This window comes from Anolis sagrei, chromosome 1 (assembly GCF_037176765.1).
Source record: "Anolis sagrei isolate rAnoSag1 chromosome 1, rAnoSag1.mat, whole genome shotgun sequence".
NCBI lineage: Eukaryota > Metazoa > Chordata > Lepidosauria > Squamata > Dactyloidae > Anolis > Anolis sagrei.
In genome coordinates, this window is record NC_090021.1 from 236,053,219 (window position 1) to 236,066,153 (window position 12,935).

The 12,935-nt window shown below is 43.6% G+C and overlaps 2 protein-coding genes across 5 annotated transcripts in view; both read right to left on the reverse strand.

Moving 5' to 3' along the window:
• Nucleotides 1–1,011, reverse strand: part of VWCE (von Willebrand factor C and EGF domains) — a 41,335-nt gene extending 40,324 nt beyond the window's left edge. For all 4 annotated transcript variants that reach the window (XM_067462370.1, XM_067462378.1, XM_067462367.1 and 1 more), the window contains exon 1: nucleotides 875–1,011. In XM_067462370.1, the coding sequence (XP_067318471.1) occupies nucleotides 875–987 (113 nt within the window). In that variant the 5' untranslated portion in view covers nucleotides 988–1,011. The remainder of the gene's footprint in view (nucleotides 1–874) is intronic.
• Nucleotides 1,012–7,454: 6,443 nt separating this feature from the next.
• The window catches only part of DDB1 (damage specific DNA binding protein 1), a 33,267-nt gene continuing 27,786 nt past the window's right edge, over nucleotides 7,455–12,935 (reverse strand). Inside the window, exons 24-27 of the mRNA XM_060770970.2 lie at nucleotides 12,678–12,847; nucleotides 12,234–12,336; nucleotides 8,960–9,083; nucleotides 7,455–8,204 (exon numbers count right to left, since the gene is read on the reverse strand). Coding sequence (XP_060626953.1) covers nucleotides 8,121–8,204; nucleotides 8,960–9,083; nucleotides 12,234–12,336; nucleotides 12,678–12,847 — 481 coding nt within the window. The 3' untranslated portion in view covers nucleotides 7,455–8,120. The remainder of the gene's footprint in view (nucleotides 8,205–8,959; nucleotides 9,084–12,233; nucleotides 12,337–12,677; nucleotides 12,848–12,935) is intronic.

Here is a 12,935-nt window from a genome sequence, read left to right on the forward strand (position 1 = left end):
CCTTGGAGAGATGGTTGGCGGAGTATAAAATAAAGTTATTGTTATATTATTTTTCTATAAACCCCATTTTCCTAGTTTCTACTGCCCCAGTTGGCACAATGGGTTAAACCCTTGTGCTGGCAAGACTGAAGACTGACAGGTTGCAGGTTTGAATCCAGAGAGAGCGTGGATGAGCTCCCTCTGTCAGCTCCAGCTCCCCATGCGGGGACATGAGAGAAGCCTCCCACAAGGATGGTAACACATTAAAAAAATCCTGGCGTCCCCTGGGCAACATGTTTGCAAGACGGCCAATTCTCTCACACCAGAAGCAACTTGCATTTTCTCAAGTTGCTTCTGACACGAAAAAAAAGTTTCCAATGGACCTCACTACCTCTGAGGATGTCTGCCACAGATGCAGGTGAAACGTCAGGAGATAATGCATACAACCATACAGCCTAGAAATCAAAACAATCCAGTAGGCAAAGTTTTGCCCATTTCTCCCCCCCCCCCCCCCCCCGGAGCTGATTAAAAAGATAAGTCAGGCAGGTTGTTGGAAGAACAGACAGAAGGAGGTGATGGATGTTCTGCGAAGGAGACAAAATAAAGAAAGAAGCGAAGGAGACACGAGACTCCGCTCTGGCGGTGCTGCCTCTCAGCACATGCACAAAAGATGCGGAGAGCCAGGAAAGAGAGGCAGGCCAGGGGCTAGGAGAAGCTGCTCTTCCCTGCCCGCAGACTAGTGGAATTGGGAGCGAGGCTCGACTTTGGGGCGACATCACGAAGGGTGGGTTGTTGTCCCCAAACCTCCAAAGAAAGTCCACCAGGAGAAGGAGGAAGAGGGGAGAGCAGCGGTGGGACCTGGGTGAGAAGTGTGGGGTCCCTTCTGGGGCGGTACCTCTCCAAGGCGAAGTTGGCCAGCTTCTTCCTTCCGCCGTAGGCTCTGCCCTGGGCCCCTGGGAGGAGCGCGGACCCCCAGGCCGCCTGGAAGAGCAGCAGCCGGGCCAACATCTCAGGCCGCGTCTCTCTGCCTCCTCCTCCTCCCCCCTCCCTCCCTCCCACCCACCCAACCGAGGGTCAGGCGGGGGGCTCCTCCGGGGCTGAGCAAGGCTCACAGGCGGGGGGCAGCCGTGGGCAAGGCAGGCTCCTCCTTCCCCGCAAGCCGTGGAAAAGGCACTGTCTGTCTCCGAGTTCTCTGGGGGCAGAAGGATCCAAGCACAGCCGCTCCGCTGTTTGACTGGGAAGAGAGTCTGGGCTCTCTCTCTCTCTCTCTCTCTCTCTCTCTCTCTCTCCCACCACCACACTCCCCCCCCCCCCCCTTCGCAGGAGTCTCCTTTCCCACATCTGGCAAGGCTCAAGCGCCCCCCTCCCTCGCCTCCCCTTCTCTGCAGGCTGCTTTCCCAGCTGTGCCAAGCTGAGCAGCCCTCCCAAGCCCCAGTCGGGGAAGGAGACCCGAGGTCCAAAGAAGAAGCTGCTACCCGTGGAGAGGAGCCGGGTGGGGGGAGGAGGAGCTGCCCCAAAGGCCCCCGTTTCCCTTCGGGGTCACTTTAAGTCATCACAACAAAGAACAGGTGCCTCCAGACAGGACCAAAGCATTCTTCCATGCCCGGACCGCCCAAGGTGGCCTTCAGCTTATGTATTTATCCTATCAAAAGCAAGCCGGGAGTACCCTTGTAACCTTCTATACAGGCCTGTAGCGAGGGGGGGGGGGGGGGGGTTAGGGGTTCAACCCCCCCCCCCGAAATGTTTCAGTTTTTTTTTTAAAAAAACCTGCTTTACTCATGAATTTTAACTGGTTAACCAAATCCCCCTGCTAAGTCTATGAGATGCAAAAAATCAAGAGTCCCTCCAGAACTGCAAGCACTATCTCAGGCAAATATTGACAATTTATTCACACTGTCATTACTTGCAGCAATAGCCCATGTAGCGAAGCAACCAAGTTGGGGGGGGGGGGGTGTTGAATGCTCTCATTAAGGAGGCCAGACTTGGTGGAGGTGGTTGACAAGGGCGGAGCTGCAGGCTATGGAAGCTGATCTGCCCCCTGCTGTGCTCTTTGCTTCAGCGTGAGCTAGGAGGCAGGTTTCAACCCCCCCCTCCGCGAAATTTTCAACCCCCCCCCCCCAAATGTCAACCCCTCCCGATTTTTTTTTCTGGCTACGGCCCTGCTTCTATATAAATAAAAATGTAATGTTTGTTTGTGGGATTAACAGAACTCAAAAACCACTGGACGAATTGACACCAAATTTGGACACAAGACACCACCGCAACCCCTCCTCCCCACCCCACAGGTCTGGCCTGCTGATGCACCCCAAAACCTGGAGGACAGAGCATGGTGAGGTTGACTCCCCCCCCCCCCCAGCTCATCCAGCCAGGTCTCAGTGATGCATGCTAGGTCCGCTTGTTCATCCAGGATCAAATCCTGGATGGCCGCGGTTTTACCATTTACGGACCTAGCGTTTAGCAGCAGGACCTTGAGCCCAAGGGGACTGTCATGGTGGCACTCCAACCTATCTCGTCGCAGGGTCACAGTTGTTCTGTTGCGCTTCTCCCTGGGGTGGCATTTGCGAAAACATCTATGCCTCCCTGGCACAACTTCAATCGTGAACCCCCGCTCCCAGGACAACCCTCCCACAGAGACATTATCCAATGGACTTAGAGGGGTAGGCAGTCAGCTGTCAGCATTCAATTGGGTGGGGGGCATTATCCACAGGGAACTCTCAAGAGCAGCTTCCTGTATGGACAGACTGATGGAAACACTTGAGACCAAGAAGGGCTGGTCTAGGGGCAGGGTTTGGGGCTCTATTTGATTGCTGATGGGGATGACTGGGCTAGGGATGGGGATTGGGGCTCTACTTGGCTAAATTTTAATAAAGTGGGCTGGTCTAGGGGCAGGGTTTGGGGCTCTATTTGACTAAATTTTAATGGAGGTGACTGGTCTAGGGGAAAGGTTAGGAGCTCTAATTGGCTAGATTTTAATGGAGTAGGCTGGACCGGGGGCAAGGTTAGGGGCTGTATTTGGCTAAATTTTGGTGGAGTGAACTGATCTAGGGGCAGGGTTTGGAGCTCTATTTCACTAAATTTTGATGGAGTGAGGGACCTTAAGTGGAGGTCTACTTCACTATTATGGGTTGATAGATCAAGAACAAGGGGCCCCTGGGGACTGTCTGAGCGTTTCCCGGATTGGCTCCCTACTACAAGTCCCTCTAGTAGGTCTTGGAACCTAGCCCAGTCATCCCCATCAGAATTCAATCAAATAGAGCCCCAAACCCTGCCCCTTTTTACTTGAATCCCCCAACCCTGGAAAAACTATCTACGCAACAAAATATCCCTGGGGGGGTTAATATCTCCAAAAGTGAGTAGCACCCATAGGATCTTTGTGTTATAGTCCCTGCTCAACCATGTTATTGATTTGATGTTTATTTCCAATGGATGTTTCATAAGGATCTGCCCTAGGAACCTCTTAACCAATAGGAGGGTATTCCACCTGCCTCTATTCCAAAAAGCATCAGAGACATCAAGAGCCACTTTGTGTCTCTTGCATGTATATGTTTTAAAATTGATTGTAGATTTTTTTGCGGGGGGGGGGAGCCCATAAATTTCAGAAGTGGTTTGCTACTTCATTCCTCTGAAATACAGTTGATAGCACCAGGCTTTAGTTGGCAGTTTCCCAGAACTTAGCTTCAAAGATCATATGGGAACTGGTGTCTTAGGCTCGATTGTTCTTGAGCTCCTGGATTTTCCCAATAAAGTGTTCAGATATATGAAAGATAGTATGCGACTTCCCAAGCTGAGTAAACTGGCAAGGGAGCATCTGAAGAATAATCAGTGTCATGCCCATATACAGATATGCGTGCAGAATCTAGCAGCAAAAAAGCAAACATCATATTTTGAAAGACATATAGCTCTTTATACATATTATTTATGCATAATCAAACGTGGTCTAAAGGAGAAGATGAGATGGTTGGGCTTGGAGGTATTTTTGTCATTCGCTATGATAAATCCCTCACTTCACAGAAACCTCATTTATAGTGACAGATGGCCAAACTTATCTGCCCCCCCTCCCAGTGAAAATTATCTCATTACCCCCCTCTCTGAGTTTGCAACTCAATATTCTCACAGAAGACACTAATGCAATGCACCAATACAAACTTGAAAATGATGGAAAGGGACTATGTTATTCTACATACCTCACAAAGCAATATAAGGAATGGCTGCTGGAAAAACAAAAATAAGATTTTATTCTCAAGTGGTCCTTCTTAGTTACACTTTTGCAAGTGCATTTCCAGAGTGGGAAGTATGATAGCAATTTTGCCCTACACTGGTTCATGGACATTTATAGACGTTCCAGGCATGGCTGTGTAGCGTTTGCAGCCATCCAGTGTTTTCCCTGTCTTTCCCCCCACTAGAGAAAGCCCAGTAAACACAAAAAGCAGAATAGCTGCCATTGCCTGAGGCAAATAAACAGTAGGCTGTGTCTCTTTCAGCTACAACCACAACAGCCTTGTGTATTCTGCCAAATCAGTGTTTATCCTGTGGGAGGGAAACAAAATACAAAGACAGACAAGATCCTCTTCAAAAAGCTGGAGGCGGCTGTTTTCCTTCCAAATAATCTGCTTGGAGGATGATGAGCTTCTCCACTTGGGAGACAAGGTAGCAACAGGTGAACAATTATTTTTCCACAGCTTCATGTTCCTTTACATTGTGAGAAATTAAATAGGTATGAAAATGGAAGGCATACAAAATAGTGTAGGTAGAAGACCCAAAAAGATAGCTGTTGTCTTAGACCACCCTGGCCAGATCCGACTTCACAAGGTACGGTCACAGCTGGCGCACGAGTCTTAATTGGGCAAAGGCCCTCCCAGCCACCGCCGATGCCTGAGCTTCAAGCGTAAGTGATGAGTCCAGGAGGACACCCAGACTGCGGACCTGTGACTTCAGGGGGAGTGCAACGCCGTCCAGCACAGAGAAGCAGTGATGCACCCTGTTTAATTTTCAGATACTGACGGAAGAAGGGTATGGTGGACCTTTCACATGTAAAAAAGGTTGGTCTTCTTTGATAAAGGGAAACCTGGGGAACATGTTTGTGGCAATTGCTTGCAGACACAATGAATGCATACATAGTTGCCTTTTTTTTGCTGCAGAGAGAGATCCGGAGATGCTTCAGAAGAGGACATAACAGCAAGCAGGGCCACTAACACCTCTATCTGCCGAGAGACCACCTTTATCTGACACCAGCAGCAAATAAAAAGTAGAACCACTCCATCTGCTCAGCATTGAGACTTTTGAGATCTTCATTCATCTGTATGCAATCTAGCTGACTACTATGAGAATGCTTTAACCAGTGGACAGGTTTATATTGTTCCTCTCCTCTTGCTCATTCCCTTTTTCTCAGAGGTCATAGATCTTTTAATAATTCCTTCTGGAATTGAAGCTAAGCTTCTTGGACATGAGCTACAAGCAAAGGTTCATATCCCCGAGTTAGATTACATGGATTGTACTTCTTATAAAACAAATACTTCCTTAACACCTTGCTCCAAGAGAAAACTTTCTGAAGCATCAAATGTCTTGAGGAAATTTGAGACCATTAGCTCTAGCCACCATAACATCTCATCACCATATTTACAACAGAATTACTGTGTAACATAACTAATGAACCCCAGTGCTGCCTGCGAAAGTGGGTTTTTTAAAGGCATCTTTAGAAGAGATGGGAGGTAAAAGTCACCTGACACGTGGAAATGGATTTGTACAGAGCTGTTAAAGATACTACAGGTCCTGGGAATTGCTTTCTTTAAAACACAGAGATGAAAGTAGGCAGGATAGAATCCGTAAAACATGGAGATGCACAAATATGGAAAATTAAATATCCCTTAAAATGGATTATAAAAGTTCTAGAACTGGCAGAAATGGCTAAATTATCTTGTTTCAGCAGTGGCCAGGGGAGCTTTTGCCCAATTAAAACTTGTGTGCCAGCTGCGCACATACCTTGGGGAGTCACACTTCGCTACGGAAGTCCATGCTCTGGTTACATCCCAAATAGACTACTAAGCTTCAAATGGTCCAACAGGCAGCAGCCAGATTGCTCACCAGAGTGGCGCAGAGAGAGGACATCCCTCCTATTGCGTCAGCTCCACTGCCTGCCAGGCTGCTACTGAGCACAATTCAAAGTGCAGGCATTAGCCTATAAAGCCCTAAATGGTTTCGACCCAGCTTACCTGTCCGAACGTATCTCCCCCATTGAACCATCTCAGAGATTAAAATCATCTGGAGAGGCACTGCTCTCAGTCCCGCCTCCTTTGCAGGTGCAACTGGTGGGGATGAAAGACAGGGCCTCCTCAGTGGTGGCTCCCCGGCTGTGGAATTCCATCCCCAGTGATATTAGATCAGCCCACTCCCTCCTGATCTTCAGATAGATGAGGCTTTAGGATCAAGCCTTCAGAAAATAACTATGGTGCAATAGATGGATATGGAATTATGTGCAATAACTACTTGAATGGCCTAGATTACGATTGTGGATAGCAGGTTTTAATAATGAATGGAATGTTTTAGATGTTTCAATGCACTTTAATTTCAATTTTTATTTTAATTGTACATTGTTGAAGGCATCAAATAGTTGCTTATCTGTTAGATAAAAAAGATAATTGACAAGGTTTTAAAAGACTGGGAACCATTTCTATTATCCACAAGGGGAAAAAAATGTAAAAATGCTTGTGGGTTTTAAAGATTAAGTAAAACATTGAGATAGCCAGGAAGAATGAAGAAACTGTCTAAAAAATTGATTAGTACTACTACAATAATATTTTCATGTTTTATCTTTGAGGAGGGAGGCAGGAAGTCCATTTTAACCTTTTAATTTTATTATTTTGAAAAAAAATCTAGTGGGGAAGGGTAGAAGAAGCTAGTTTTAATTGGTGTGTATAGTAGTATGTCACGTATGGGAAAATTATTGTCTTTACACATTGTATAGCAACAATTATATTACTGAAATTTTTAATAAACATGTATCAAATAATATGTATATGTATAAATAATATTTAGCGAGTGTTGCTGCAGGCAACAAACCAAACCTAGTGAAATTGTCTTTTTCACCTACAGGGAAAGAACCATGACCAGTTTTTAGGAGAATACTGCTTTCCAGTGCAAATGAAAGTAAGCACCTTTTCTTTCTCTTGAAAACAAGTCTACGATTTTTATTGTAAAGGAAGAGAATCCTGTCATGACATCACATTTTTTTCTGATCAGTAAAGAGAAAAGTCATGCCTTCTTCCATTAAGTTATCAGGCTCTTCAGGTTTCCTCTGCAAGCCTGTCTGTACAGAGGGATTTTTGGAGGAAATTAAACATTAATGAAGAAAGATTAGACAGGCTGACATGCTTAGAAATAGAGTAAGTAAAATACTGCAAACAGAAGAGTGTCGACTATTTCATGTTGTTGTTATATCCCAGTATTCAGAGGAAGATTAAGACAACAGCAACCAAACGTTTTCCTTTTGGACTACTTTTATTTGGTAAAATTCCAAAATCAACAACAGAATTTTTTGTTTTTCAGCCCCTTCTCCCTGAATGAGTAGCCAGGCCTGGGGGTAGAGAGGCCATCTACCCACATTCGGGTTCCTTACCCAAACAGGCACCTCTATAAGCTAGAGTAGGCATCGTGTCCATCTCCCTAATGCCATCTAGCCACATTGCATTAAAATGGATGAAGAAGAAAATGGGAATGGGGGAGAAAAGAAAGACTCCCACTTCAAAACACAAGGAACAACAAAAATAATAAATCTAAAAAGAGAGTAAAAGACAACAACAAATGAGTTGTGGGAAGAGTCTAGGTAAGGGGTGCACCTTTGTCAACTGCTAGCTGTTTATCAATAGGAACAACTGGCTAGGACGAGGGCTAGGTGGGCCAATGAGAGCCCCAGGATGAGCAAATCGAAGCAGGAGATGATGCCATCAACAGCCCATATTTGCACCCCAAGTCCCTAGTGATACAGCTTCATTACATAGATCCCCCATTTCCTCCCAGGTACACTGCTACTGTCACTAGTGTTACAGTGCAACTGGAAAGGGGGTCCCCAGCTGCAGGGGTGGGGGGAAAGACTCCATACGCTAGGATGGAGGAAGAAAGGTGCTAGGAAACTGTTCTTCATCCAGCTAGTGGATACGGGTGAGCTCCTCCACAATCTTGATCAGGTCATCAACGGTGGCCTCTCTCTTCATCCCACTGCCATCATCAATCTGAAACAAGGAAAAAAACATCAAGGGGAGAAAAGTCTTCTGCAAAAGCAGAAGCAAGGATATTTCTTTTCCTAAGATAGTCATAGAATCATAGAGTTGGAGGAGACCATATGGGCCATGCAGTCCAACCCCGTTCTGCCATGCAGGAAAAGCACAATGAAAGCATCCCGGACAAATGGCCATTCAGTCTATGTTTTAAAGCCTTTAAAGGAGATTTCACCTCATTCCCAAGGTAGCAAGTTCCTCTGCTAAATAGTTCAGACAGCCAGGAAGTTCTTCCTAGTGTTTAGGTAGAATCTGTTTTCCTGTAGTTCCATGTCCTAGTCTCCAGGGCCGCAGAAAACAAGCCTGCTTCCTCTTCCTTATGACAGTCTTTCAAATAATGAAACATGGTGATCGAGTCTCCTCTCACTCTTCTCTTCTGCAGGCTAAACATACCCAGCTCTTTAAGCCTTTCCTCATAGGACATGGTTTCCAGGTCTTTGATCAATTTAGTTGCCCACAACTAGACACCTTCCAGCTTGTCAATATCCCTCTTGCATTGTGGTACCTAGAACTGGACAGTATTCCAGGTGAGATCTGACCAAAGCTTGCTTTCCCCCCTAGTGATTACTTCAATACTATGTTTATGCAGAAAGAGGTGCTGCTGACTTGAAGAGCATTTGTTCCAAGGTAAAAACATATACCTTTCAACTTCGTTTCATTAATAGGAATAGCAGCCTAAAAAATGTAAAAAAAACACATTCCCATCTCACCTGTAGGTTTGCCACCACTTCCTGCATCTTGGGTCGACTAATATCTAGAAAGCTTTCAATCAAATCTCCATCAATAAATCCTGTTGCTGGTTCTGTCTTGCGTTCTGTGTGAAATGATCTCCAAGTACAATCCAGAATCAAGGAAACAAAACCTTCAGCCAACTATTCTTAGATTTTCTTAATGACCCCCCCACCCCCATGTATCACATGTATTGGATTCATACACTTTTCACATGCAGACAGCCTTCAGAAGGAAACTAAAAACTTGGATTTGGGATCAGGCTTTCAAAGAATAATGCAGTGCAATATCAGATTTGGAATATGCGCAATGACTATGGAACATCTTTGCCCTACATTTACGGATGGTGTGATTTTATATATAATGAAATGTTTTTAAACATTTAAAATGCTTAATATGTATTAATTTTAGTTTTAATGTTACTGGAATTGTATGTGTTTGAAGGCATTGCCTATATATAAGCTGCCTTGAGTCTGCTTCGGGGTAGAGAAAGGCGGGGTATATATAGGGCGAATATATTAAAATCAATTTTCCAGAAAGGCTAAAATTGTATTTCACAAGAAATTTCCAATCCAGATATTTCGTATCATGAAATAATCATTCCTTAACAAAGAAGGATCACACCCACTTTAACAGACCTGTGTGTAGTTTTCAGATATTCAATAATTTATGAAATTTTAAAAAAGAAAACATTGGTTTTCTAACTAGATTTCTTTAAACTGATTTCCTCATTGGGGGAAAATATATTATCCACTGATGAGTGGATAAAGAATGTGAATATGACATAATATGATTACTGACAAAACTGATCCAGAGACTATACATTAGGTATACCAGGAGCTTGACAAAAAAAATCCTCTTCACTATAAAATTCAAACTTGATTTTTTTTTACATCAGTAAACCAGCAAACATCACATGCTGCCAAGCTACAGAGATATCCTGCTTACCCAAGCTATTAATAAACTAACAACAATCTTACAGAATTGCTAAAAGTACGTCTAGATTTAAGTACTATATGTAACTGAGAGTTACCACCACCTTGGAAGGATAGAATACTTGTAACTGCCATTCAAACTAGTGATGGAAGTTCCCTTACTATCTAAGCAAACTTAATGCTTGGATAATTCCATGGCAACAAGGCAGCAGCGTATTTGATGATGCATTACCATTTAGGATTTCTTGCTCAAAACAGCCCCATTTTTAATTTGAAGGACAGGCCTTTATGAAGTCACAATATAAGTTAGCTGCCTCTAGGGAATAGTAAGCAGAATATAAGTTACACATCTGCATTTGTGTAATTTATATTATAAAGTCTACCCTACTGGTCCAATTACCTTTGTACAAATAATATACTTTATAAGGAATTTATAAAGTGGTAGGGTGCTTTAAAACAAATCTCAGGTTTGACAAATTCTGATCCTTTTGATCAACTTTACAAGTATCTTTTTTATCTACAGTGCAATGCATACCCATACCTATGCATACTTATTTCAAGGCAATCCTCAGTTAATAGATCAAGAGTTTTATCTTAGGGTTAACTATGTATGGGACTACAGTGGACAATATACTTGGCTAACGGCAGTGACCTACTCAGAGTACTGAGACTTCAGGCAACTATGAGTGAAAAGTCTTATCCTGTCTTTTTAAAAATACCTTTCTGGCTTCCTTCCCACATTTTAAAAAGGAAAGAGCATGCCAATAACCATCATTTGGAATTTCCATCTGTTACTATTGCATTTGGCCCTGCTTTCGTAAACTTTCCTATATAAAAACTTTAAAAATTCCAGTCACATCTTGATTCCTCTATCTTCATCCATTTTAATCTCCCTGCTATTTTGACAGAATTAATCATTCCTATTTTGGACACCTGTGAGTTTCAGGATTTTGTCCTGTTCAGTCAGTCACTCTTACTGATATTTCATTAAAATGTATCTCATGCTATGTGCCAGTGAAGTGCCTCAGGGCTCAGTTCTTATCCTTCCCCCCCACCCCCCCGCTTACAGAACCACTGAGGAATCATAAGAAGCTCACATTATTTTAAGTATGCTCGTCTCTTTCAGTTCTCCAGTAATGTCTCAATAAAAGTTTTGTCTGATCCTTTAACATAAACTTTTATGTTGAAATCATTTCTGACCCCATAGGAGTAACAGCACTTATGGTCTGAAAAACACCTCAAATTACAAATGAATTCAAAGAATAGTGAAAGCATCATTTCTCAGAAGGAGACATTTTCATCCTTGGATTATTTTACTGCAAAAATGTGCATTAATAATTATGTAATATCCCCAAGAACCCGTGTTTCCTACTAATATTGCCAATGCAGTAGTGATCATTCTTGCCTGGATCCCAAGATGCTTTGCTCACACTCATGTCCCAGCCCTACTTCATCCTTAGAAAAGGTTTTCTCCTTGTGTCGATCTTCTTTACTCATTGGGCCCTGGTTAAAGTCCCCTGGTTTCCATATTTCCCTGATTTTTATTCTCAGTGCTGCAGCTCATGCCACCTGCCCATCTCCATTGTGGAGCCCCCAGTGGTGCAGTGGGTTAAACTCCTGTGCCGGCAGGACTGAAGACCGACAGGTCGCAAGTTCGAATCCGGGGAGAGGCGGATGAGCTCCCTCTATCAGCTCCAGCTCCTCATGCGGGGACATGAGAGAAGCCTCCCACAAGGATGATAAAAACATCAAATCATCAGGGCGTCCCCTTGGCAACGTCCTTGCAGACAGCCAATTCTCTCATACCAGAAGCGACTTACAGTTTCTCAAGTCGCTCCTGACACGATAAAAAAAAACAAAAAACTCCATTGTATGAGTCTCCATACTGACTCTCATTTAATATATTTACTCATACTTTTAAGGCTTTAGTTTGTACTGTGATGCCTTTCTACCATGCTGCTTATCTTTTAATTCAGACTTTTTAGTTCTTCTCCCTTTTTCTGAAGCTTTGTCCAGCTTTCTATATTTGGAAGGTTTCTAGTTATGATATTCATTTTGTTCATTCTCTTAAACAATTTTTAGACATTTCTGTTTTGGAAAACAATTTTTCACTTATTTTCCCTCTTAAATCCTTATCTCTGCATATAGTCATCCTGAATGCAGTTTTCATGTCCACAATGGTTCATTCCTCACTTCTTTGTTGTGCAGATTCGAAAATGTTGCCTTGGAACCTTGCTTTCAAAATATTATTCTAAATAGCCAAACAGTGCAAAGCATTTCATATATGAATTAGGACACTGACAGGACAAGGAAAGGATATAAGGAGTGTTCAATCTTTCCTACGCTCTTAATGACTTTGTTGAGCCTGTTCTGCACATCCAGCAGGAGGTTATACCAGCTTTCTGATAGTGAAGTCACCAGTCCTGTGAAAGGGAAATGACAGCTGTTACAATCTTTTTAAAAAATAAAAACCAATCAACACCAATTGTTACCCTGCAAGGACTTATTTGGCCAACACACACTTGGTGCATACTGCCTTTATATAACATTGATTTAAGAAGCATAATTTTGTAGCCCCTATTTTCTCTCTCTTGTTGTCTCAGTTACTCCAATTCTTTTAAAAGCTTAGCTTCCCCTCCTTAGCAGTCTGCTACCACTGTTACCCTACCAAGTTCCATATTCCAAAGTCTGCCAAGAGTGATGACAACATTATTCTCCTGCTATTTAGGGAGACAGCAAGGTCCCTGCATGGTTCTAACCTTACCAATCATTCCATTGACTGTGCCAAAGAGGACAGAGCCCTGTGTCGGTGTGGACGTTTCACCAAGATTCTGCATGACCAGGGAACCATGGCAAAAGACATTTACAAATTCACCCAAATGGAAGAGCCCGAACTCCTGCAGGTGCTGACGTTCCTCATCTGTTGTGGCAGCACTGCAAGGCAGAATGCCTGTTAGTCAAAGGACAGAGAAACATCTCCCTCATCCTCACTTGCTACTGAAGAGGTCAATTGCGCCCCTTA